The following is a 25,378-nucleotide window of genomic DNA, read 5'->3' as shown; positions in this document are numbered from 1 at the left end:
CTATTTATGCTGATAAATCAGCAGCAGTGTCTGTTTCCAGAATCCATAACAACAAATGCCTCAAGGCGCTGTAAGCTGAGATGCTCACAATACTAAGAAAGAAATCTGGTGATCCTCTATGAGCAAGCAGCTGGTGATGGTGGAAAGAAGTGAAAAAGTGCCTCCCATTCTACTTTTAGAAGAACCACAAGTAATCCTGCAATCTAACAGCGTAGTGCTTTGTTGGAATAAAATGATACTAAGAGGTTTTTAAGCCTGATTATTCAAGAATTTGAAACTACTTTTCTTCTACTGAACTACATCTACCATGCAAAAGAAAAATGTAGCTACCTAACACTAAAACTCAAGTGAAGGGGGATACAATTTAACATTTGCACTCTGTCACATGGACAAGCTTCTTGTTACAGGTAGATGCTCGCTCCTTCTACACAGTGATATGGTTGGTTAGTGCAGCACTGTAGAAAGAAAACATTTCCTACATGAAAACTGCTTACACCAACATTTTCTTTCTTAGTAGCTGGGTATCGATTTCTCAAAAGAGACCCTGCTGCTGAGTTTTTCAAAAACACGAGTGCCATTTAGTTCTATATATACATTTGAAAGAAGACCAACCAGAAATAGATATCACTAAAATAATCTAGATGGACAAAAAGCACTACAAACCGGAGGAAATAAATACCAAAATTGATTTTAGGGTGAACTGTCCCTTTGAGAGAGGACACTGCTAATGTAGTGCGAATCACTGGTAGGTGAGAAAAGACGAAAGTGCAACTTAAGTAGGGCAACAGTGCCGAAGGGGAGGGAAAAAAAAGACAATGACACTGTTGGGAGAGGGATAATCTTGTTTTGTTGGTGTCATTTACAAGTTAAAATATTAACAGCCAGAGACCAGCTGTAAAAAGGCACAAAGAATATGACTTCATACTACTTTAAATATCAAAGTGACTCAGAGGAAAAAAAGTTGGTAGTGGGGGTAGCTGCAGAAAACAAGTAGAGGTCTAACAGTGTGAATCTGACAGAATCTGTTACAATGGTTGCTCAGTTTCCTGTTAAAAGTCAAGAGAAATCATTTCTTCTTCCCCCACACCCTGTCCGCCTGCCTGTTCTCCTTCATGACCTGAGTCAGTCTCTGCTGGCTGGGCATGAACCAAGGACCTGGCTGTGTTGTGACCAAAGAAAGAGTTGAGATACTGGCAGCGGACACACTTCCGTCAGAGTGGCTGCCTTCAGAGTCTGACTCATCATCCCCCAACTGATCTATGGACAGTGTGGAAGCGAGGAAGGAGAAGGGCTTTCTCTGTGACTCCGGATCAATCACACCCACGCTTCGTAAAGGCCGCTTGACACTGCTGCTCTGTTCATCATTGTCCTCTTTTTCACACCGATTCAGCCCCGTGTCTTTACTTTTTCTGCTGTCATCACCCCAGGACCTCTCCCACTCAGTCTCTGGCTTCTCTTCTTTCCTCAGTTCTCTGTACTCTGCTGCCATACCCCAGTCGTCATCGCTCTCCTCCTCCCAGATTTCTTTGGGCCTGGGAAGCCTTTGGGTAAGACTTGGAATTGGTAAAATGACTTCCCTGTCACCGTCTTCGCTCTCACTTTCAAACGTTTCCACCACCTCCTTCCTCCTTTCTCCCACCCTCATCAGCTTGTCCCGATTCATAAACTCTTCTCTCTCTAACATCCTCTCCCTCTCTTCGCTCCTGCTTTTCCTCTCTCTGCTCCTGCCTTTTCCTCTTTTCCTTCCCCTCTCTGCCCTCGTTTCCGTGTCACTATCATCATAGTTCCTTAGGGCATCTCTAGGTAAACTCTGAGAAGCTTTTTCTCTCCTCCTCCTGTCCCTGGCTCTCCTCAACCTCTCTGTCTGATCAGACATGGGGCTTTGTAAACGCAAGCGTTGTCCTTCACCTGAGACATGTCTTCTTCTCCTTCTACTTCTCCTTCCCGTCCCTTTATCCCTCTCGCCTCCCCTTGACCTGCTTCTCCTCTTCTCTTGTGAACTGCGCCCCCTCCGTCCGGTGGAGTTTACTGCAGCCAAACCCTGCTTCTTGGGGTGATGCAGGAGGGGGGAGGAGGTGATTTGGTGCTCATGGCCTGGACAGACATTGTGTAGGGTTAGGGTGGTGGGCAGAGACAAAAGATATAGACTGAGCAGGCAGTTAAAGAGGAATGACAGCATCTATGGTAAAGAGAATTATGTAATCTGTTATTAAAGACTTCTGAAATCCAGAAAGGTGCCTTAGGTCAGCTTGTGTAATAACAGCTGCTTTTCTATTTTAGTGAAACTTTCATTAGCAATACAACACACTATGGTTATGCAATCAGGTCATTTTCTTTGTTTAACTGTTCAGTGTATGGACAGATTACAAGCTGTCCAATTACTGCTTCAGCATAGGTTTGAGAGACATAAAGCATAATGTTGTACTCTGCTACAATGTTAATTGCTAATCAAGTCCAAGTACTGTCGTTTACTTAATGAAGACAGCGATGCTGGTTTGGTAGAGAGATGTAGAGAGACAGAAAATGGGAGAACTAACAGGAACCATTACCAACCGCGTATTCTCTGTCCGTCCAATGACATAGAAGCAAGGCTCGCCTAGCTTGGAGTTGGTCATGCATAGAGACAAGCTGGAGAGCTCCACTGAGAGAAAGAGAGAGAAAGGGCATGGAAAGGAAACAAAGGAGTGGAGCAGAAAGAAGAGCAGTGTTTGGAAGAAAAACCAACACAGACAAATGAGAAATGTGGTGTGGGAGTGTTAAAAGCAAACAAGGTCAAATGAAACACAGATGTGATGGGTTAAAAGGTGGGAAACACCAGAAGAGAAAATGTTAAAAAAGTAGAGAGCATTTTAGTTAGAATCAGTCCCATAGAAAAACAGGAAACACACCCATAGCAGACATATAACATGCAAAAGCTATGAGGTTGCCCATGTTTCACTCTCAAATTTCTCTTTTGCTATCATGTATTGCCACTCTTAAAATTAAAATGTTCCCAGCTGCCTTACCATAATCAGGCACATAGCCATTTCCTCTCTTGAGGACCAGGTGGATGCGGTGGCCTCCTCTGCGGATCTGCTCGACAGCCTGGCTGTGGGTCATCCCGGCTGTACTGTTCCCGTTTATCTCCACAAGCTGATCGCTCACCTGTAGCCACACACATCATTTCACCGCTTTACAAACTGGAGCTCAATCATTTTAATCACCAGAGTCTGAAATTTTTAGCCTTTATTTGCAACTATTAAATGTTAATGTTAAATGTTTCTCATATAATAATTTCGTAATTCCATTGATAAATACTTAAAAGTCATCCATCCATTCTTTTCCACTTATCCTCATTACAGTCGCCGGGGGGATGGAGCCTAACCCACCTACCATAGGATGAGAGGTGGGGTACACACTGCATGTCTTTGGACTGCGGGAAGAAGCCAGAGTATCCAGAGAGAACCCACCCAGACATGGGGAGAACATGCAAACTCTTTTAGTCATATAGACTTTAATGTCAAGGCTTCCCCTTCAGACTTCTCAGGAAATATCATCCAAACACATTTTAGCTAACAGAAAAGATTACACGCACATGTTTTATATGGTTTCTATTTAGAAGTATGTAGTAGGAATAATAGTTTAACTGGTTCTGAGTGATATGGGCTAGAAGTATCTGTGAGGCTGTTATGAATAGGAGTGGCAGGCAGGCAGGTACTTTTGGCTGCTTCTCTTCTCTCTTTAGTTTTGCCACATATTTACCTTTTACAGATTTTACACCACAAGCCTCCCTGAGCTTTTGAACCAGGAGAGCTTTTCACATTTTTAGGCGAATCTGAGAGTTACTACACTATGGAAACACAATAAGTAGCTCAAAATTTTAAAAACAAACAAAGAACCTTCATTTTTCAATTTTCAAATGTACAGAATTACAGTTTACAAAATTGACTGTCAATGGAGAATAAATCTCAACAAGACTGAGTGAGAAAATCTTTCATCGCAGGCTTGTGTTATTACAGGTTTGATTACAGGTTTGCAGATCTGGAAATTGGCCACAGTCTTTGCAATGTTTACTTGGGAATGGCTGCTGTACTAGCAAAGCAAAGTTGCTTAATTTATTTCATCTTCTAGCACAGGATACACTGGATCATCCTTTCTGAAAGAAAAACAGATAATTCTGTCCTACAATTAAATAAAAAAAATAACCTGAAAGTTCTTTTCTTTATAATCTTCACCTTCACTTTGCAAAAATGTTGGTCGTTGCGTGACAGCGTTTTGATGACCGCTGAGCTGATTAATTCAATCAGCTCGATGTGCACAGCTCTGGTTGACATCTAGGTAACGAGTACTGTCCAATGCTTGCTGTCAGCACTCCCACCTCTCGGAGAACATGTACATTAATAATTGTCCAGGATTTAAACACATTGATGCCATCCTCTAGTCTTCTCCCACGTAACTTGCGACAAATAACAGACTTGCGAATAACAGAGGACATTTCTGCCAAAAACCCAGCATCCAGCTGCTTGGACTGCTGCCTCCTTACTGAGATACTTTGTCATAATAGAATCTCACAAGCAGTGTGGCATTGTGATGTGTGGGACGATCAGAGTATGTTCACTTGAGAGGTCTGCAAACGATACACGAAATGCGAAGGATTTTGCTTCTTGAACAGGCTTTGCTTGTTAAACATCTTTCCCTCCTCGAGATGTCTGAACTCTTTAAAGACATGTTACACAGATGGAATAATCACAACTTTCTTGCGAGAGCTCAGTTGTGGTTGACATCTGTTTGAAACATTTCCAGCCTCTGCATTTTGCACTGTGAGAATTTTCCTTAATGATGCTGACATGAATCAGCCTGGCTGAAGCATTGCAGAGCTTCCTCTAGTTTGAGAATAGCTCAAAGCAGAGCCTAATTGAGCCTCTGTGGTTCTGGACCCAGGGCTGGGAGTTCAAGTTGGATTTTAGCATCTGAAAGGCTTCTATTAGCTCTTCAGTATTTGATGCCACCCAGTGTAGCCCCAAATTGGATTTAGCAAACATCTGTGTAATTCTTTTCAGGAAGCATATTGCTTTTGACAGTGAAGAAAAGAGAAATGACTGTGAGCACAGATACCTGTTGTTGCTCAGTGTTTGAGAGAATGGCAAAGTTGAACTGGCACCACCCTTGGAGGAAGGGAAGGGACTAGATTTGAACATTTTGTTGGATGTTTTTCAGAGGTTTCAAAAAGATACCATAGCCATCAATGGAAATATGCAAGAAGGTGTTTTATTGTTTAGTAGCCAGAGAAGACCACAGAGACCATTTTCGTTATGTGCGGTATGAGGACAGAGACTCCAACAAAACTGTGGGGGAGTAGAGGAAGAAAAATACACATGTTTACACTGCTTTTGCCATGTAGTGCGTCAGACATGACACAGAGAAGGGTGAGGAAAAACGTGGCTCTTTTTCAACATAGGAGACTCAAATCAACAATGTTCAGTTTGGGCTAATTTAGCAGCCTTTTATAAGTAAAAACTGATTCTTTAAGCACTATGGTTGTCTTTTACTAATTTCTCACTTAGGAAAAATATGAAAAATGTGAATTCCCCTTCACATTTTTCCTTGACCTTGAGGTCAGGGAAGAGTGTTTCGACGTGGATTATTAAACCACAACCCCGACTACACAACTCTGTAGATTTTGCTGAAAAAAATAAAAGCAAAACTCAAAGAACTTCAATGCATTCATTATATATTGTGTAAACAAGCTGAAATGCACATAGGAAACAGACTCACCTGCATTTTTTGGCTCCGTGATGCAGGCCCTCCCTCCATCAGTCCCAGAACGTAGAGGCCCATGTTGTACTCACTTCCTCCTCGGAGGCTGAAGCCGAATCCTGAGGGGCCGCGATCCAGATCCACACTGTAATACCTGGAGTCCCGCTGGGACACACAGATAAAGAAGTTTAGGTTAATATTATACACTGGCAGTTAATAACAGCCACAATCGATGTAGGAATTTCAGTGCCTGTTAGGTACACGTGATTGAATGTGCTTCCCTCACCTTTGGACGTGACCTCTGTCCCTTTCGGTTTCTGTGACCAGAGTCATAGTCAGCAGTTTCTGGAAGGTTTGCAGAGTCTGCAAATGATAGTGATTAAGGTCTGATTGTGAAATAAAAGCCAAGCTTTGCACTGTGGCATATGTGTATGTTTGGATGCTTATGTGAATGCCTACAGGTGCTGGAACGCGGGACAATGGTAAGACGTAGAGTATTTCCTGCCCGGCGAAGTATCTGAGCGAGCTCCCGATGAGGCAGAGTCACCACCGAGCGTCCCTCTACAGCCTCTAAACGATCCCCGGGCCGGATCTGACCGCTCTTTGCCGCAGGACTGCCACGACGGACCGTCACAAACCGGTGGGGCAGAAGAGAAGCAGCTGAAATAGGACAGAATAAAACAGTTATTAGCGCATTAAAGTAGATGAGGCTGGAACACGAGATTCCATCAGGCCTAAAAAGTTTCCTCTTAACTGAAGGCTGAGAGTAATAAGTGGAGTCATAAGTAGATAATTATAAAAACAGGAAGCTTTAGCTCATCAGCGCATGTGCCAGAAATCCTAAAACAAGCTATAATTTAGCTTTGGATCATTCTTGACAGGCTATTTTATGAATTACTTCCTCAAAGGAGCCTACCTAGTCGCTCCTTTCCCCACTATCTCCTTGAAACACTCTCCTCTTCTCCCTCATATTCCCATCTATCAACCTACCTCTCTAACCACTGACACGCCGCAAACAGTTTTTCAGCTGTCCAACAATGCATCTTCCCCCTCAAGAATAAACTGTCATGGAACGCAATCTTTCCGGCAATACTTTTTTCCAACCCTAATCTGTCAAACCGCACATAACAACAAACTTTAGATCTTTAGATATCTGTTTACCCAGCACCAGTGATTCTTATGCTCAGCACATCTAAGATCCCCCTCAAACTGTAGCTTGTGTGCATTAGTATGCCACCGGCTTAGATAACACACACAGCAGTACTTTTATTTTTCGTGCAAGCACCATCGAATATTTTTCTCCTCGATGTGGGAAAACGACTCTTCTCACCCTCATCAGCTATAAGACACAGTGTGAAACTGAGGTTACAGATAATACACAAGTGTGTTGTGGAAGGCGAGGACCGGACCGTTAGCTTCATGTATAATGAACTCCATTTGTCTTATTGTCTGTATGAAGAGATCACGTGCAATTAAGCTAAAATGGTCAGAATCTGAGGCTGATGAGAAAAATATTCAGCAGCCTAACAATAAATTTGCTTCCTTTAATCTCCTGCACCAACTAAAAAGCTTAAATATTTTTAGCTGGACAGCTGTTTCTGTCTGCTGTATCTCTTATTTCTCTTTTTGTGTTTTAATAAACTCCCTATTAGGCTTTCCCTGACCCCACTTTGAGGGAATGCGGAGCTTTAGTGGCAGCTGGCCCTTCTAGAGTCTTGCCAGTGGCCTTATGTAACCCATCAGGCAGCATAAACATTTTGAAACTGTTATTCAGCTGAGGTACATGACGCTCAATTCTGCCCATGTCCCTCTGGTACCGAAATAGCATGTTTAGAGTGATTTAAAGAGCAAAATGAAATGCTTCGTTAACAGATTAAAATTGTATTCTTGGGGGTAGGAGTATGTCGTATGAGATGAGGAGCATGTCACATTGGAATCATGATTCAGTTACAAGGTTCAGCCTATAAATCAGAGCCCAGAGACACGAGTCCAATCTGGGCCTAATCTGGGTGACCCAGGCGGAAACAGCAATCAGGTCAAATCAAAGCCAAGGCAGCTTTGCAAATAGTCTTCTTATCATGCATAATACATCAACAGTGGCTAAACACATGAATACACATGCAACAGCGATGCTCACACGCACACGGCAGCATTGTAGAAATGCACAGACACATGTTAAGAATCTCACACACACACACAGACACACAGTGACTCACATGCAAAAAGATGAGGACAGATGCACTCAGCCACAAATGCACAAACAGACACACAAGCTACACACACATGCATCTGAACGGACTGCATTATATCGTAGTGTCTTTTCCTCTGGCTCTCCATGTTCTCCTGTCCACAGTAATCCCACTGCGGTATGCCCAGCAGCCAGCCAACCTCTGACGTGCTGCACTGATTACCGCTCAGGAGTCGAGCAGCCCCCCTCTTCCGTAAAAAACCCTCTCTGGACCCCAGATGAGGCGGCGAGCGTGGACATCGCTACAGCAGCCTGCGGATGTATACTACATGTTGTACACCGGGGGGAGAGAGGAGTGCTGGCTTTCAGCAGGATCACTCACATGGTAGTGTCTCTGCCAGTTAGTTAATGCTGAACATCACCGCTACAATCGAACTACCATTAGAGCTGGGACTAATCGCCTTTTCCCACAAATGCTCATTATGTCTTGTGCCGTTTTACACCTGACTGGGCTTAAAATAACAACAAGATTTCCTTTCATCAGCTGTTGCTTCAATCACAAAGGCTGCATCATCATAACTGCAAAATCAACCATACAACGCATCTCTTGCAGCATCCTTTTGATCAAGCATCTGACACCTCGAACGTGTGAGCATGTGGTTCGAACTTTCACACCGTCAACACATCTGGCTGAGCAAACTTTAGAGAACAGAACGCAGTATTTAACACTACTACCTCACCTACAAAGCTGAATGTGAAACACTGCACCAAACCAAGACCAACCTCATTTCTGCCAAACACACAAGAAGAAGTGGAGCAAATAATTACGTTTGGACTCCTTCACAGTTCTCAAAGCAGACTGTAGTCTCTCCAGCATGGCTCTCTGATTCGCATGCACAGGAAAACAAACAAAAGGATAAAAGAAAAAAAAAAATCTGTGTCAAGCAGATTCACATGCAGCGGTCGACAGGAGCGAAAACACAGGTTTGCTGTCGCTTCTGTTGCTCCTCGGCGAGGGAAACATTCAGTGTAGCATTTGTAGAGTGATGGAGAGAGCGGGAGGTACGGAGCGATAGATACAGAGAGACGGAGAGAGAGTTTTAATCTTTTGAAAAACCCGACTGGACGCTTTTACTGCAGAGCAAAAGGGGTGTGAGAGAGAGAGGGAGAGTGGGCAGGAGCTTATGAGTGAGAGTGAGAGAGGAAGAGAAAGCCAGAGATGGGAATAGAAAATTATTAAGAAAAAAAAAAAGAGGAAAAGAGAGACAGGGGTGAAATGAAGGGGAGAATGAGGACATGATGGAGATGGAGGCTTACAAGAGTGGACAGACTTTGTACTGCAGGGACAGGTGCACCTACAACCTTAATCTCACCATGAAAACACAAATGTGTGCTCGCTTGGGCCATAAAGCAAATTGAACTGCATCAAAGTGGAACAGAGCAGCTAATGCAAGACATGTAAAGGTGAGAGGGTAATACATCACTGGGATGCTGCGGCTAACCTGCTATTCATAAGCAATACACTAAAAGCTAATAAGGGGCAGGATGTGTTCACTTCCCAGACAGAACTGAAACGATGCAGCATTGTCCCGTAAGATCAAAGATACGAGACTACTTTTCTTAATTCAAGCTTGAATATTCAATTCAAAAGATTGCAGACGTAAAAATTAAAAAAAAAAAAAATCTATTCTTAAATCATTTTTGGAAATGAATGAAAGATGGGGCTGCCACATAAACTTTGTGATCTTTTAGCAAAGCAGTTCAAGCAGTTTGAACTTACAGTATTTTTTAGAGGATAAAAGGATACGATCCATTAACAATATAAAATGCACTGTATGCTGGTGGTTTGCACGGTCAGCTAACAGCACATGTGTCAAACTCGAGGCCTGTAGAAAAAATCTGTGGCTGGCAAACCAGGTTAGACTCAATTAATTTTGGCCCATGCAGCTCTAGCTGTGATATGCCAGCTTAACAACTTAAACAATTTCATCTGCAAGAATGCAATCTCTGTTTTGTAAAAGTATAGTTTGTCCTCAAAATGGACATGAAATTATTACATTTTTCTGTGCAACCTGTTTCACTCGCTTGCTTTGCTGTATGACATTATGTAAACTACACGACCATTTCTTTTCTAAAATTACATTTCCCTGTGACAAAGTGGTCAGGCATGAACTCATTTACCACTTGTCCCTTAACCACATTGATAATTTATTCCTTGTTATTTTACAGTCAACCATAATGCTTTAATTTAGACATTGCTAGTGTAACTTTGCTTAACATACTATCCCGGGTTTGTTTGTGGTAGCAGTAGTTACATCCATCACATCCATGCATGCATCCATGTTTTTTAAAGCAAATACTATTAACCATCAGGTCATTTGAATTTTCTCCTGTTCACAGGCAAATGTCTGGTAAATGATGTTTTTTTATGTTGCTTTGGTTATACTTACCATGTTTGTCCATTTATTCAGGTCCTATATTTAAACCAGGTGTGTGGGAAGGGCCGCCCCAGTACTTCCTGTTTATATAGGGTCACGAGGTCATTGATTGGATCACTGGGTGTAACCAAGTGAAGGTTTTTTAATTTGTATAGCATTGTTTATTTTCTTTAAAGTAGCCTTTTGAGTTGTACTGTATGCAGTGTTTTACTTTTCAAACCATTTAGCAGAGTAAATGAGTTTGTCAGTTTCATGCGTAATCTTATTCCTGTTCTTTGTTTAGACTCGTATTGTTCGGTCTGACCTATTTTTTTCTCAATGGTAGAGACTAATGAGGTTCAGGTGTGTGTAAAGTCCTATATACAGCAAATGGGATTTTTGCCTACCAGGATGGTTGTTTTATGGTAGAATGGAGATGCCAGAAATAAAGTACACTTAAAAGAAACTTGACTAGTATGCTGATGCTGTCCACTTCTCACCTTCCTTGCTGTTTATGTTACCACACAGTGGTTATGTTCAGGCCTGTACAACAGGCTTTTGTGAGTTAGCTGTATGGTTGTCTATATTTTTTAAATTTTTGTTGACTGGCTGAGGGGGTTTATGCCTACAAATCTATACAAGATAGTTTCCAATTAAAATAAATAAATAAACAGGACATGCACTTTCCAATAAATAAAAGGAATGTGATTCTTTCTCTGGTAAATTCATCCCACAGTCCAAGAAAGTGCAAGAAACAACCTGTCCAAGGAGTCCAGTGTGAGATGGGATAGTAGATTGAAACATTTAAGATTATATACAATTACTTGTTTCAACTCTCACAAAATAAAAAAATAAAAATATTGAGTTCATTTTGTCAAATAGTATGAAAGAAAGGATAAATTAGGCTATGCCTTAGGGTGGTCCTGCAACGGGAATAATGAGTTGCTAGCCCAGAACCCTAGATAAACATTTAAACATTTAAAATAAAAAACCCAAATGAGTGAATGAATCTAAAGCACAGCTGTGCACCTGACAAATGGTAAGCAACTTCCTGCTTCCAAGCCAAAAGTGCACTTCATGATGAAGCAGTCACTTGAAAATAGAGGAGGTCAAAACCAGTTTTCTTTACAACCCAAATAAAACCAACCTGGAAGCCTTTAAAAGAGAAAGGTTCATTGTGCATCATGACTCATCCAGTGGCATGTGGCCACGGTGACCACTTTTTAATCTGTAATTACCTAATGGTCTTCCTGTCCACAAGGGCGTCCAAATGAGACCCGTTTTAGTGGGCATCTCACCAAATCGCTTTACTCAGCCAGAAAAGTTCAACTAATGTTGCATAATGTCCATCCAATTCTGTTTCTTTGGATTTAAAAAAATACTGTGTCGCTCATCAAAACAAGTTAAAAGCTTTACTATCTCTAAAAGATTTAACCTGATGAAAGTGTCATGATAAGTCACAAGTTGAATCTTACCTTTCCCATTCTCCACGTCCTGTGAGGCAATCACAAAGCCAAAGCCTTCTCCTGGCTTTCTCCTCAGCTCCACTTCAATTCCTCGATGCCGCCGAGTTCGTTCACCGCTCTGCTTCTCCAGCACTGGAACGCCGGCAGCTTCATCCTCCAGGCCCGTGTTAATCCAGTCTTTGGGCTCCATAGTGAGGGTTACTGGAATGGACTCCAAGAAACTCGTGCTCTGGATTAGTGAGGAACGTGCTGGAGAGGGAGGTGTGCCGACAGAGGTCCGGGGCACTTGCAGTGCTTCTGGGAGCACAGAGGAATTGTCAGGTGGAGGAGGGGGACGGAGCAGAGGTGGAGGGAGTCTCCGGATAGTTCCAGGGGAGACAGCTGAATGATAGACTCCTGATAAGGAGAGTGAGAGAATAAAACCGAAACAAATAAAAACAAAGAGAATACATTTTGTTAACGATTCACTAAAAAGTAGAGCTTCTTATTTTATTAATTACTGGAGACACCACATATAACAAAAAAGGGGCTTTTTAAAAATTTTTAATAGCCCTAGAGGATAGTTTGTCCAGCAAAGTGCACTGAAACACCACCGTTATGCTCAATGTGATGCAGCAAATGTTACAGAGTAGCATCGCTGCTGAGTAGGCATTTTAGGGAATAAAGGAAAATCTACACATTAATCAGCAAATAATTTCCTCGTCAGTATGACTTCAAAATAAGCTTGTTCCTGACAAATGATCGTGTCATTCATGTTCATCATGTCTGTTAGCAAATAGGCAGCTAATTTGCCAGTAGAGAGGCAATTATTCCCAACTATTCCACTGGTACAATTGAGTTATTTCATTTCAACAGTATGTAGGGTATTGGAAAAAGAATGAAACAACTATTGTGGGGAAATGATCTAATCTAAAAAACCGAGTCTACCTGCAGGTCTGAACAGAAAATTTGGGTAAGCAGTGAAAATGGACGGAAAAAGTGAATGCATAAATGGTTAAAGCAGATATTAACAGGACAAGTGGAATTTATAGTTATAAGACAACTGTCTTATAACTATAAATCATAAATGGTGAGTTAAAGTAAAACTTTTGAACATGCCAGGTGGTAAAAATGAACGTTCTTGAGACCTGACAGAGCTACAGAGGAATGTCAGGAGGGAGAGGCTGAGAACCGCTGATAGAGCAGATTGCAAAGTAAACATCAGAACAACAGCTGCTCAATCTGAATTCCACAAAACCAACAAACATTTTAATTGGTTGGTCAGATGCAAAGGTGGAACTTTAAAAAGTTCCCATCTTTTATTCTACTGCAACGAACATGCACATTATGTATGCACATTACTAAGCTGGCAAAGCAGTTTTTTGGTTCTAGTTCTTATGCAAGTCAGGGTTGCAGGAGAGCTCAACCTTATTAAAAAAAAAATCACTGAATATCAAATGATTGTGAATTATTTACCTCCTCTGTAAACCAGTAAGATGACTTCTCCCCGTTTGGCGTGCTCCTGGATAATTGTTTGTACCTGAGAACAAACATTAAAAGTATTAAGTTCTGAAATTGTTTCAAAATTTTTAATCATGCAAAGTCATTTCTGATGATTCAAACTTAAGGGGTGTGAGGAAAAAATAAGCTAAAATGTTGGAAACCACTCTTTTTACGCACTGTATTATCTTCATCGGTTTATGTTTCATCTCCCTGGTTTTCTTTCCACTTTTTCTCCTTTACCTGTGTAAAGCTAAGGCTCTGGACGTCAGCTCCGTTGATTTTGACAACAGCGTCCCCTGGCTGCAGGGAGTTGCACTGCTTCCTGTCCCAAACTCGATTTACTAAAGCAATAGTGCCTCCTGGACCGCCAGCCGTCATGCTGAAGCCCAGGCCTCTGTCTCCTTCAGTCTGGCCCAAGGCCACTGGCACCAGCTCCCCTCCACTGAAAGCTCCAAGTCCACTGCCTACACTCATTGCCCCAGGTGAGGACATGCTGCTGGGACTTGCAGTGGGGCTGGTGTTGCCCTGGAAACCATTAAAGCCACGGTGTTGCGGGCTGTCTGGGGTTGGAGGTCTGAGATGGGAGGTCTGTGGTCTGAATAGGTGGGGATGAGTGCTGCGGGGACCACCGGGGGAAGAGGAGGGCCTTCCTGGGGACTGAGGCAGGGGTAGCCGGGACCCCGACAGGGTGGACAGGTCACTCTCAGACGACTTGGATGTTCCATAAAGTAAAGGATGACGAGGTGTCGCGAGTGAGTTATTGTTGTGATTACGGATCATTGATGCCCTGATGAAGAAGAGAAAGGAGAGTTAAAATCAATACTAAATGCCTCTGTGTTCAGAGACAGTATCATACTAAAACATGTAGGGATGCAGTATCTGCCATTTAGTTTTTAGAAATAATGTCCATCTCTGAAATCCAATTTTCGCTCATCACAACATGGCAGATAGATTAACAACTCCGCAAACCGCAGTGAAGCTTGATCTAAAATGCTTCCTTTTTTCGACTGGCAAGATGATTACCTGACTGATCACTGAAAATTTTGTTGCACTGAGGCTAATTATAGCCTCAGTATCCTGTTTTTAGCTGGTAGGAACCCCATGTGGTTGTTATCTATTTCAAGGTTTGACATACTGTGGGTTCAGAGATGCTCTTCTGCATACTTTGATTGTAATAATTGGTTATTTGAGTTACTGTTGCAGTGTGGCCATTCTCCTCTCAAGTCAACAAGGCATTTTCTCCCAGAGAACTACTGGGACAACGGATATTTTCCTTTCTTTTTTTTTCTCAGAGTATTCTCTGTAACCCCAACCGATGGTTGTGTGTAGATTAGCAGTTTCTGAAATACTCAGACAAGCCCGTCTGACATAAATAGCCATGCCATGTTCAAAGTCACTTAAATCACCTTTCCATTCTGAATCACGGTGTCAGTTTAAACAGGTATTCTTGGCCATGTCTATATGCCTAAATGCGCTTATTTGCTGATCAGATAATGGCCAGTTGAACATGTGTATCTAATAAAGTGGCCTGTAGGCGTATATGTCAAGATAACCCATAAAACTGTACTCCATGAATCATAAAGGGGAAAATTTGATTTATGGTTGGCACCTTGACTCCAGACTGATGGTGAACTTGCTGAGCTAGCTACGCCCACACAGCGGTGGACAGTTAAATTTCCCAAGGGGCTACAAGAAAAACTGGAAGGACTTCCCCAATGAGCTCATAGATAGATCAAATTATACTCAAATTACACAAATTAAAAGAGAATTAATCATTTAATATCTCTAGGTATGCATTTATTTTTGCATTTAAGTTATTACCTGTGTGAACCAATCGCAGAAACAACTTCACTGTCACTTTGGCTTGCCATTGTTGGGTCGAGTAACTGCAGCCTGGCTAAACTTCTGTGGGAGCGAGGTGGGCGAACAGGGGACGAAGAGACGGCATTGCTCACACTGGAGCGTCTGTAAGGGGGCAGGTGTCTGGAGGTGACAGACATGGCATTTCCATTTGTGTCCAGAGTCACGCCAGGCTCCATGTACCTCCCATCACCGTGAACCCCATTAAAGTGCTGCGTGTGGGGTGAGGGTGCTGGTAGGCGAGGTAGTTGGTGAAGAGATTGAGGTTGGGTGGTGGTGGGTGGTAGGATGGGGTCCACACTGTCCAGTAACCTCGAGTGCTTTGGATAACCATCCGGGTTGTAGAGCATTGGATACCCTCTTCTAACTTCTACATCCACGCTGTGGCCTACAGACACCACCTTGAGCATCTCTACAACCTCTTTGTGAGACATTCCCAACACACAGACGTCATTGATGTACACCAGGATGTCCGCTAATAAACCACAAACAAAAGGACAGGGATACAAAAATAATTATCACAAATTTCTTAACTTAACAACAGATTCTTTCTGTTAAACTGTTCTCACTTCTGTTATATTTTTTGAAAAATCCATCTACCAAACTACCATCCAAATGTTAATTCAATATTAATTAGAAAATTGCTTATTATCAACTAGTCTGTGCATTCAAAGCACTCTTTTGATCTGTTTTAATCTCAAATAATTCAAAACTAACAGATTATAATTTGTTGATTGTTGCATTGTTTTCTGAAATTGTGTGTGTTTGTGCTTGCAGATGCAAAGCACAAACACACATAGCTAATGTACTCATATTTATTTGGCACTTTTCTAGTTTTACTGACTCCTCAAAGCCCTTTGAACTACAAGTCACACAATAACTGTTTTCTATGCACTTCAATCACCAGTTAACTCAAAATGTGTGGAGAAAACCCACTGCAAGTACTCTGGAGTGGATTAAACATGCAAACTCTGCACAGAATTAAACCATGAACCATCTTGATGTGAGGCAACAGTGCGGCTCATCCCACTACAACCACACTGTTTCACATCCCGTGTCTGTGTCAAGGCACCATCTCTCAAGGCACCTTCTGACCTCTGTATGACCTCTGTTCCTTATGCGGACCATATATGATCATATCTACACTGTTTTACTATTACGCTCTTTTGAGATTCTCCCGTGACCCTGCAAGGACCAGCGGTTTTGTGTCCCTGCGGGTCGTTGGGTGAATGCATGTGAACACAGGCAGTTCTCATGACAGTGTGCTGATGAACTCTGTCACCACTGTCCCGTGAAAAATACACGCAGACATGACATGTCTGTCACGATTCCCTCAAACCACCATTTTACTTGATTTGACCGACACTGCTGGACCTAAAAATCTTTAAATCTAAAAATCTTTATCAGTAGTTATGGGTTAAATGTGACACCAAACAACCGCAGTGTACAAAAATTTTTATCACCCGTACAACAGTATAAAAATATTCATATTGCAGTCTAACTAAGCAAAATTTAGGTTATTTTTGCAGCTGAAAAATGTCAGAATGGGTCAAATTTGACCCGAGCAGTATGTAAGGGTTAACCCTTCTTACTAGTTTCATATGCTTAAGTGTGGAGCGTTTGTAAATGGAATACACACTGTGTATTTTGTATGTGTGTAGACTAATCCGACCACATAATCCTCCTAAACCAGCCTATTAACAGATATGAACTAGATCAGTCCCTGCAGAGACAGCCTGTGCCCCGGCTTTCTAGAGTGCAAATACCATGCCTAGTGCATTTGCATGAGTGTGTCTGCAACCAGCATGTGCAGTGGTGTTTATACATGACGGCCAGATTAGAGTGTGCTAGCCCTGAAGATTAAGAACTGATCACTCACTTTCTGTGGAATATTTTATAGTGAAACCCACAGAAATTCTGACAGAAAGAACAAAAATAAGAAAAAGACACTTACACACTACCAACTGCAAAACTGTAGCAGTCATGACCATGATACATATAATCTTTTACCTGTCTTAAGAGTGGAGGGTCCACTTTCTGTCACACTGTACACCTGCAGAAACTCTCTCGGCCTGCTTCCCCCCACAATATTGAAACCAAACCCTCTGGGGCCTTTGATCAAGTGTGTGTGCACAGGGAAACCCCTGAGGTCCCCAGGCTCGTCCGTGAACCCTGCGAGTTAGCGATAAAGGTGGAAAAGAGAGGATGGGTTAATAACGATGCTTACCTCCAAGAAAAAGTCATAATAGTCCTTAAGGAAAGAAATTAAAAAATATGCCAACAGGGTGGAATCATAGAAGAGACTGAACACCGTCCTGCATGTTTACATACAATTCAGTGCTTAGAACTGACAGGTCTTATGAATAAGGCAAAAGAGAGAGAGCTGTAACACTGCAAACCAATCAGCAGATGGGCTTTTAACAAAATGCTACACAAACCAAAGCATATGGTTGGACGATTGCATTAAAAGCAGAATCCATTACAGACGACCACCTTAAAATGGAAACATAATCCATTAGGTCGACCCAGCTCTCTACAGTAATCCAGGTCTTTATTTACTATTTACTGTTGCATCAAGAAATCTGTGCTATTACAGACTGCGCCTTTCCTTTCATGTTTGTTCTTAATTCAATCCTGCCCTAATTGTGGGGACAGAAGCAGCAATCATTTCCAGCTGTAAACATGTAAATGTTTGTACCAGATTGTGCAGAAATCCTATCAGGTACCTCTGATCATAATGAATATTATATCACCTTCTGCTGGTGAGAAAAGTGTACTGCACTTTGTCGAGTCACAGTGTGGCAACAGAGCGTTTCCAATCATGACAAACAGCCATCTGCAACTAGATTACGCCTCTAAACAACAAATGATGTGGCCAAATCATGAAATCAAGTTGCCAGTCACATGTCATACACGTGTCAACCCTGCCAGTCCCAGCAGCGAGTCTGGCTCTTCGCCAGCAGCTCTGAGCTTTAGGCCTTAATCACTTACACGTCTCAGTTCAGCTAAAAGCTCATTCCATCTCATTTGGCTCTAACAAGCTGGCTGTGTCTGTTTCTTCCCTTTTTGACAAATATATAGCTTCATTTAGACTGTTCAACAGTTAAATCGCTTGCCAGTGTTTTAATAATTACACGGAATTCGAGTGAAACGTAGAGAGAAAGAGACGAATGCAAACGAAAGACGCTCACAGTCGTTTTTGTAGAGGTTTTCCCTGCTTGAGGCTCGATGACTCTGCCAGCTGGTCCTCTTTGGGTTGCGTCTTGGAGAGACAAAGTTGGAAAAGAAATGAAAGCCACCCTCTTTAGAAACATAACAGCATTGGATACAATATGACAGTGCTGGAATTTATTAGACTTTTGTTGAACAATAGAAACGCCTGCCTCTGCAAACAATGCAACTTTCTCTGCCATCTTTTTCCAGCGTGCTAAAAGGAGGCATTGAGCAAATTGAGAAAATCACATATTCACTTTTTAGAATGAAATGAAAATGATAGACAGACAGACTCAGGTTTCTGACTTTTTTAAATGCATATTTTTAATATGCATATATTAAAAATATGCATAATATATTTATTTTAAAAAACTTTAGTCTATTTATAAGAGTAGATATCTCTTCTATTGTTATCTCAGGTGCAGCATTTTTGCTGTGAATATGGAAGCCTTGACCTCCTATTGTTCAGATCTTTTTACGAGGGGCAGCCAATCAATAATCGAATAGAGAATGACTTGATTGATCTGAATTAGGAATTGTGCAAAAGCCACTGTAACAGAGTCCAAGAATCAAAAGAATTATCATAGAGAAGACCAGCAAGGAAATACAGCCAGACAGTAAATCTCATTAATAAAAATAACGTACATGTTGAATTAATTAAATATTTCTACGTCAGTGATTAGGTTCGGATTAGGAGTAGATGGGTGGGGTTCGGCCATGTTAAGCTGGTAAGTGCATGCAACCCAGCTATTGCTGGGGTTTAAAAAAAGAAGCCAGCCTTGCTGTTGTTCTGTATTTCCTGGCTTTAGCTTCATAATAAGCTGGCAGATAGAATGGTGTTATTGATCTTCTTGTCTAAAGCCTTATTCACACAGGACTTATTATCTGAAGACCTCTAGTCATTTGTAATAATTGCTCAAGAAGTCTGAGATCAAAATCTCATACAAATCTACAGGATCCATAATTTGAAAAGTTAATATTTGTACCACAGATAACCTTTTTATGGTGAATCCCAGAGGTGCTGTGGTGTTATTTATATTTTATTTGTATGAAATTATCTTTAACTTCTGCCTATTTGGAAAGACTTTTCTGTTCTCCACACCTTGCTTGTGCATCTCTGCTGTCAGAGTTGTGACTGTTACAAATTAAGGAGGGTTAGTGTCACTATACAGCATAAAGACCGATAGAAATTTCATATCCTCTTGCAGAAGAACAAGGATGATGAGGAGATGGATAACCGCAATGACAGGAATCGGTAATGAACATTTTGCTGTCTTTCAACAGACTTGGCTGTTATTATGTGGCAGCCTATTATTATTAATCTTAGTCCTGTAGCTGCTGACCACAGATGTCAGTAAATTCAAGTAAAACACAGACTTCACTGATCCTGTGCGAACGTGCTGCACAAAATACAGACGTGGGGGGCGGGTAATTTCTAAATCACAAGATCCCCTTTGAATAATAATCCCATGTGAATAGAAGTTAAATCTCAAAACGTGAATAAGCCTGTTCCCTGAAATGTTGGACTATTCATTTAATAGATTTATGGCAACACTTACTCTATGTAAACTGACTCTCCTGGGTCACTGAAGGCCTGCTCCCAGTGATCGGGCATCACGCCTCTCACTCTGGCACCACTCCTGCTGCTGATGATGCCGTTTTCTATGACGTGACCATCGCCTCCGCTACTGGATGCTCGTGTGCGACCGGGAGACCGGTGACCAAGAGGGATGCTGCTGCTAACACCCGCAGAGCCTCCTGTAATTACAGTCAGAATCACTTTTATTGTCACGTGCACATGCAGGATTTTTTTTTTTATGACAGAGAAGAAATACTTAACACTGATATATTATTGAACGGATGTGGCAGGTAAAAAGTTTCTCCTGCAAGCTGTAATGACCTTATTCTGGCATTTCCACTGGGGGCTGTCAGGCAAAAAGACCTGAGGTCAGCATCTCAGCTGTCTTTGTCCTTTCTCTAAGGAGGAAGAATATGTGACTATGCATGCCACACTAGCAGTAGATGAAAAATAAGCATATTTTCTTTCCTAGCTGTCCTTGTAGCTGTCCTTCAGTTCTGAGCTCCAGCATGGATTTAAGAGACGTCAGCCCTAACACTGGGAGTCCTGCTGCACGCGACAAGTGATGCTGGACCCATCCACCCACGCATCGTCACTTCAAAAGATGACTCAGCAGAGGTCAGGGTGTTGGACGGCTCTCTCAAACTCCAACCTGCCTGCATCCTGCACCGGTCCGGACTGCCTGCTGCAATACCTGACTGCTTGGAGCACGTTTCTGGATAGCTGTCTGCCTGATTTTCTCACCTCCCACACTGCCTGCCTCTCTCTTATCTTCTGTCCCATTCTGGCTCCCTGCCTTCACCCTTCTTAACACTCAGCCACCCTACCTGCCACCTCCACCCCCTACGCTGCTGCCGTGCTCCCTTTCTCTAATATTTAATCTTACACTCACCTTCTGTTCAGCTCCTGTGTACTAGTTTCATGTTGCCTTCACTTCTTTGTGCCTGCAGTCTATTCAAGTATATAATTTTGCAGTATTTGTATTTCACTCACGCTTATTCACCACAATTCAAAGGGTAATATTGTTTATAATTTATATTTTTTACTCTTTGTAGCTTGTTATCATTTGAAGGTGTATGGCTGGAGGCCCTTGTCATTTCCTTTTAATCATGAAAGCACAAAAATATCTGTATATGTGATCATTTCCTGTCTTGATCGCTGTATCTTGCAAAGCTTTTGCACATTTTTGCTTCAACTTGTGGTTATTTTGCATCTCTTATGGTCACTGTGTGTCTTTATGGTCATTTACATTTATTTCTCATTATTCCTAGACTTTTTTGGAAGCTATTCTAGTCTCTCTGGAATATATAATAGAGCACAGAAACCTCTGAGTGTTCGGGCTCTTCGTGCCTCCCAGGTTGGCTCAGTAAATGTAGGTCCATATGAAAAATCACCCATGGTCTGAATGAGAACTACTTCCAAATGTTCTCTCGTCACAAGGGGTCGCCACAGCAGGTAGCTCCAGATGTTTTTGATTTGGCAGAAAACCAAAGAGAATTTGCGTCCCCATCTGGACTCGAACCAGTGCCCTTTTATTTTCCAAGCGAATGTGTTAACCACTACAAATTTGGAGGCATCTTCATAACAACTGAATAAATATTCTTGTATTTTTATGATCTAATACCCACACTGAGTCCCAGGTAAAGGATATCTGCACTAGGACTCAAAAAAAAAAAAGGAGTACCTCACAAGTCGAAGCATTATTAGTAACAAGCTGCTTCTACTTTAAGTGCATTTCGCTGATGATGCTTTTATTTAAATATGTTTTTGAAAGTAAGCTCTTTGCATTAGTCTTTTCTCTCACTGGTGATTAATGAGCCTTTTAAGCCTTCTCTTTAAACGAGATAGTATTTTGGTCACAACTGCCACAAAAACCTACAATGACCGTATGTTTGGGGAGCCCAATGACTCGAGTCGAACAATGCTGCTTTCTTGTCGCATGATTTGCTAGTTTTCGTCCCTCACCTCTGTGTGTGCACACTTGTCTGCTTCCCTCTTTGCCTGCTTGACCCAAGGCAGCTTGACCTTCCCTTGGAGGTGATCCAGCAATCGATGAGGCCACAGCCCAACTGAGATTTTAGAGCATACTAATCATGCTAATGATTGATTAATTTGGGCATTGGAGACTGGAGCTATTGATAGAGAGACGACGCAGTATTAAGCTGCTGAATACTTTGCAGTTCTGAGAAGATACATTTTCCCACTGCTGATATGCTATATAAATAACTCAATATAACTGATAACTTCAATGCTTCATTTATGATTACTTAGATGCAGACGAACATTTATTGCTCTGCCAGCACCGGCCATAGTTTAGCTCAGCGACACTTGCCCGAGTCTCCCTCGTTGTGTATGCCTTCTGGTGCAGCCTTTTCCAAGTTGCTGAGCGATTTGCTGCGTGTGCGGAAGTTTCTGAGCAGGTTGCGGTGTTCCTGGTAGGTGATGGGGGGGCTCTCTGCACTAACGTGAACGGGCCGAGGTGTGCCGTAGTAATTCCCTGCGACGGAGAAAAGCAGAAGAGAGACACCCTTTCTTAATCAATTGAGATGCAATGAAAAAGTTAAATGTTATAATGAAATAAACTGAGATATTGGGATTAATGTACATTATGGGCCCATTCAAATCCACTGGCATTAATTTGAAGATCATTAATTTCACAAAGCCTATATGAACAGTTCAAACATGATATGAATTCATGAGATAAATAAATTGCACGATTATGCACATATATACCTCATACGACATATGCATGTACACACCTTTGTTATGTATCCCCTGAGATCATAAACTACATTCTTAGAATGAGCCATCTGCTCCAGCTCCTAAAGCAGATATGAAATTACCTCCACCCCTCCATTCGGCTCGTGGAGATCCAAATGGGCTGAGGGAAACATTAGATTAGTGAACTCAGCAGCAAGGTCACCAGCCGTCACCGTTTACTGCGCTTTCTGCAGGCGATTGGACGAACAACGCTGCCGACACTCCAGACTGCTTTGCTGTAGCAATATGTCCGTCAATGTCACATGCAAGGCAGGTGAGGATGGCATTTATTGCTCCCATTAAACTCTTATAAATTATGGATGTTAATGTATGGAGGCTTTTTAATCAGAGGCAGCACTCTGACCCTTACAAAAGGAGGAGTCTGTGGGGAAGATACAAGCTGAGTATCACCAGCTTTCATGAATAAGCACCAAGAATTAGCCTTTGAAGCCTCCTTGTATTTACCTTACACATCGCCACTGTTAGAGGCACAATAAGGGAAGAGGGTGACAAAAGTCTTCCAGTGTTTTCTTGCTGAGAAGTAAATGTGAAGACCGATATGACATGGGTTTGATAAATGCACACTTAATGTGAGCCAGGAGACATTTAGCTGAGCTAAGCATAAAGAATGGAAATAGGCTCATGTCAAAAAAACAGAACTTAAGCAACAAATCAGAGCACCTATAAATTTACAAGAAAAATCTCAGTTGTGCAACATGGACAGAAGGTAAAATGTAAAGATGACAAGTTGTCTCATGGTGTTTTTTTCTGTTAACTGTTTAACTTTTGGCTCTTTTACTTGATCTCTGGTCACGTTGTTTCCTTTTTTGGATTCATGCAGCTTTCACTTGTGCGGCACCTTTTGATGCTTCTTCTTTTAGTCTGATTAAAGTTACCTTTGTTTCACTACCTGCCTGTCTGCCTTCTTTGACTCCTGCACTGGTACAAAATTGTGGTTTTAGACATAGACATAGACTTGATTAACCCCACACTGGGGAAATTCACATGTTACATGAAAATGTGAATTAGAGATATTTTAGAAAAATAAATAATAAATAAATAAGAAAAAATATTGTACAAAATAAAAAAGTAAAAAATATATACAAGAGTAATTTGTACTATTTATAAGTGGTTGGTAAATACAGTAAAATACACTTTGAGATTTTTTCATTTGCACACAAAGAGCAGTGGGAGTGATTATACCTACACATATATTTTAGCAGGTATCTATTGTATGTGTGTTTTGCCCAGCCTGACTACTGTCGGGATGAGTGCTCCGTCCTACAACATGGCTGGAACAGCTAAACAAGCTGCTCAGGGGATATGAGGTATTGTCCATAATGGACGTTAGCTTGGATAGCATCCTCCACTCACCCACCTCCTCTATAAAGTCGAGTGGACTGGCCAGGACAGAGATGGCCCTCTTCACCTGTCTATTTAGTTGGCTCCGGCCCCTTTCCATGCTGCCATCTCCCCGGCAGACTACTGCATAAAAGATTGCAGAGACCATCACTGTGTCATAAAAGGTCCTCAGTAAAGACCTGCACACCCCAAAGTACTCAGCCTGCCGGGCAGATGGAGCCGACTTTGGTCCTTCTTGTGTAGAGCATGAGTGTTTTCTGACCAGTCCAGTTTACTGTTAAGGTGAACACCCAGGAGTTGGTTTTCTCTGGAACACAACTACCATCTCCTCCATCTTACTGGTGTTGATATGCAGGTGGTTGAATTCACACCAGATGACAAAGTCAGTGATGACCTTCACCACCCAGGACAGTAGGCAAACTGTAGAGGGTCAAGTATTGTGCTCACCAGGTGGGTGAGGAAGATCTTTTCCAGGGTCTACATCAGGCAGGAAGTTAACAACACAGGTCTGAAAATGATTAGGCTTCCTGGGGTGCACGGTTTTTGGCACTGGACCCACACCAGAAAGTCTTCCAAAGGAGAGGGACCTTTTCCAGACGAAGGCTCAGATGAAACATGCGTGAATCTGTACATGTATTCGTCATTCACCCTTACAAAAAGACTGAGCAAAGACCCCTGTACAGGAATCACTTTAATTCTTCATATCATAGATTCAAGGAGCAATTTAGGTCCATATTGGCATTATAGTATCCCACAGTTCCTGCAGATTTACTGGCTGCACATCCACGATATCCCACTCCACCACATCCCACAGTTGCTCTACTGGACTGAGATCTGGTGACTGTTGAGGCCAAAAACCAGTTTGAGATGATGGGAGCTTTGTAACATGGTGTTATCAAGCTGGAAGTAGCCATCAGAAGATGAGTACACTGTAGTTGTAAAGGGATGGAAATAGTCAGCAGTCAGCTGAAACTGTTTCTCCTCATCGAGGCATTTTGCCCCAGAGAACTGCCATTCACTGGATATTTTCTGTTTTTCAGACCACTCTCTGTAAACCCTAGAGAAGGACATATGGGAAAATCCCAGCTGATCAGCAGCTTTTGAGCAGACTGGTGTGTCTGCCATCAACAACCATGCCACGTTCAAAGTCACAAAAATCCCCTTTCTCCCCCATTCTGATGCTCAGTTTGAAATTCAGCAGGTCATCTTGATTATGTCTACATGACTAAATGCACTGGAAGTGTTGCTGCAGTCTAATTGGCTGATTAGACATTTGCATCAATGAGCAGTTGAACAGGTGTATACAAGAAAGCAG

At 42.0% G+C, this 25,378-nt stretch overlaps 1 protein-coding gene across 1 annotated transcript in view; it reads right to left on the bottom strand.

Annotated features, from left to right (window-relative positions):
• Positions 1-1,066: 1,066 nt before the first annotated feature.
• magixb (MAGI family member, X-linked b) overlaps positions 1,067-25,378 on the bottom strand; it is a 46,656-nt gene continuing 22,344 nt past the window's right edge. Inside the window, exons 5-17 of the mRNA XM_085344902.1 lie at positions 22,274-22,438; positions 19,922-20,120; positions 18,341-18,411; positions 17,160-17,321; positions 15,111-15,624; positions 13,530-14,076; positions 13,263-13,326; positions 11,817-12,203; positions 6,196-6,396; positions 6,023-6,099; positions 5,755-5,901; positions 3,006-3,144; positions 1,067-2,094 (exon numbers count right to left, since the gene is read on the bottom strand). Of these exons, the coding sequence (XP_085201028.1) occupies positions 1,067-2,094; positions 3,006-3,144; positions 5,755-5,901; positions 6,023-6,099; positions 6,196-6,396; positions 11,817-12,203; positions 13,263-13,326; positions 13,530-14,076; positions 15,111-15,624; positions 17,160-17,321; positions 18,341-18,411; positions 19,922-20,120; positions 22,274-22,438 (3,701 nt within the window). The remainder of the gene's footprint in view (positions 2,095-3,005; positions 3,145-5,754; positions 5,902-6,022; positions 6,100-6,195; positions 6,397-11,816; positions 12,204-13,262; positions 13,327-13,529; positions 14,077-15,110; positions 15,625-17,159; positions 17,322-18,340; positions 18,412-19,921; positions 20,121-22,273; positions 22,439-25,378) is intronic.

This window comes from Diplotaxodon limnothrissa, linkage group LG20 (assembly GCF_057381915.1).
Source record: "Diplotaxodon limnothrissa isolate DT_005_m linkage group LG20, D_limnothrissa_male_GT1.1, whole genome shotgun sequence".
Classification (NCBI taxonomy): Eukaryota; Metazoa; Chordata; class Actinopteri; order Cichliformes; family Cichlidae; genus Diplotaxodon; species Diplotaxodon limnothrissa.
Note: the sequence above shows the minus strand (reverse complement) of the source record. Positions and strands in the feature narration are given on the sequence as shown.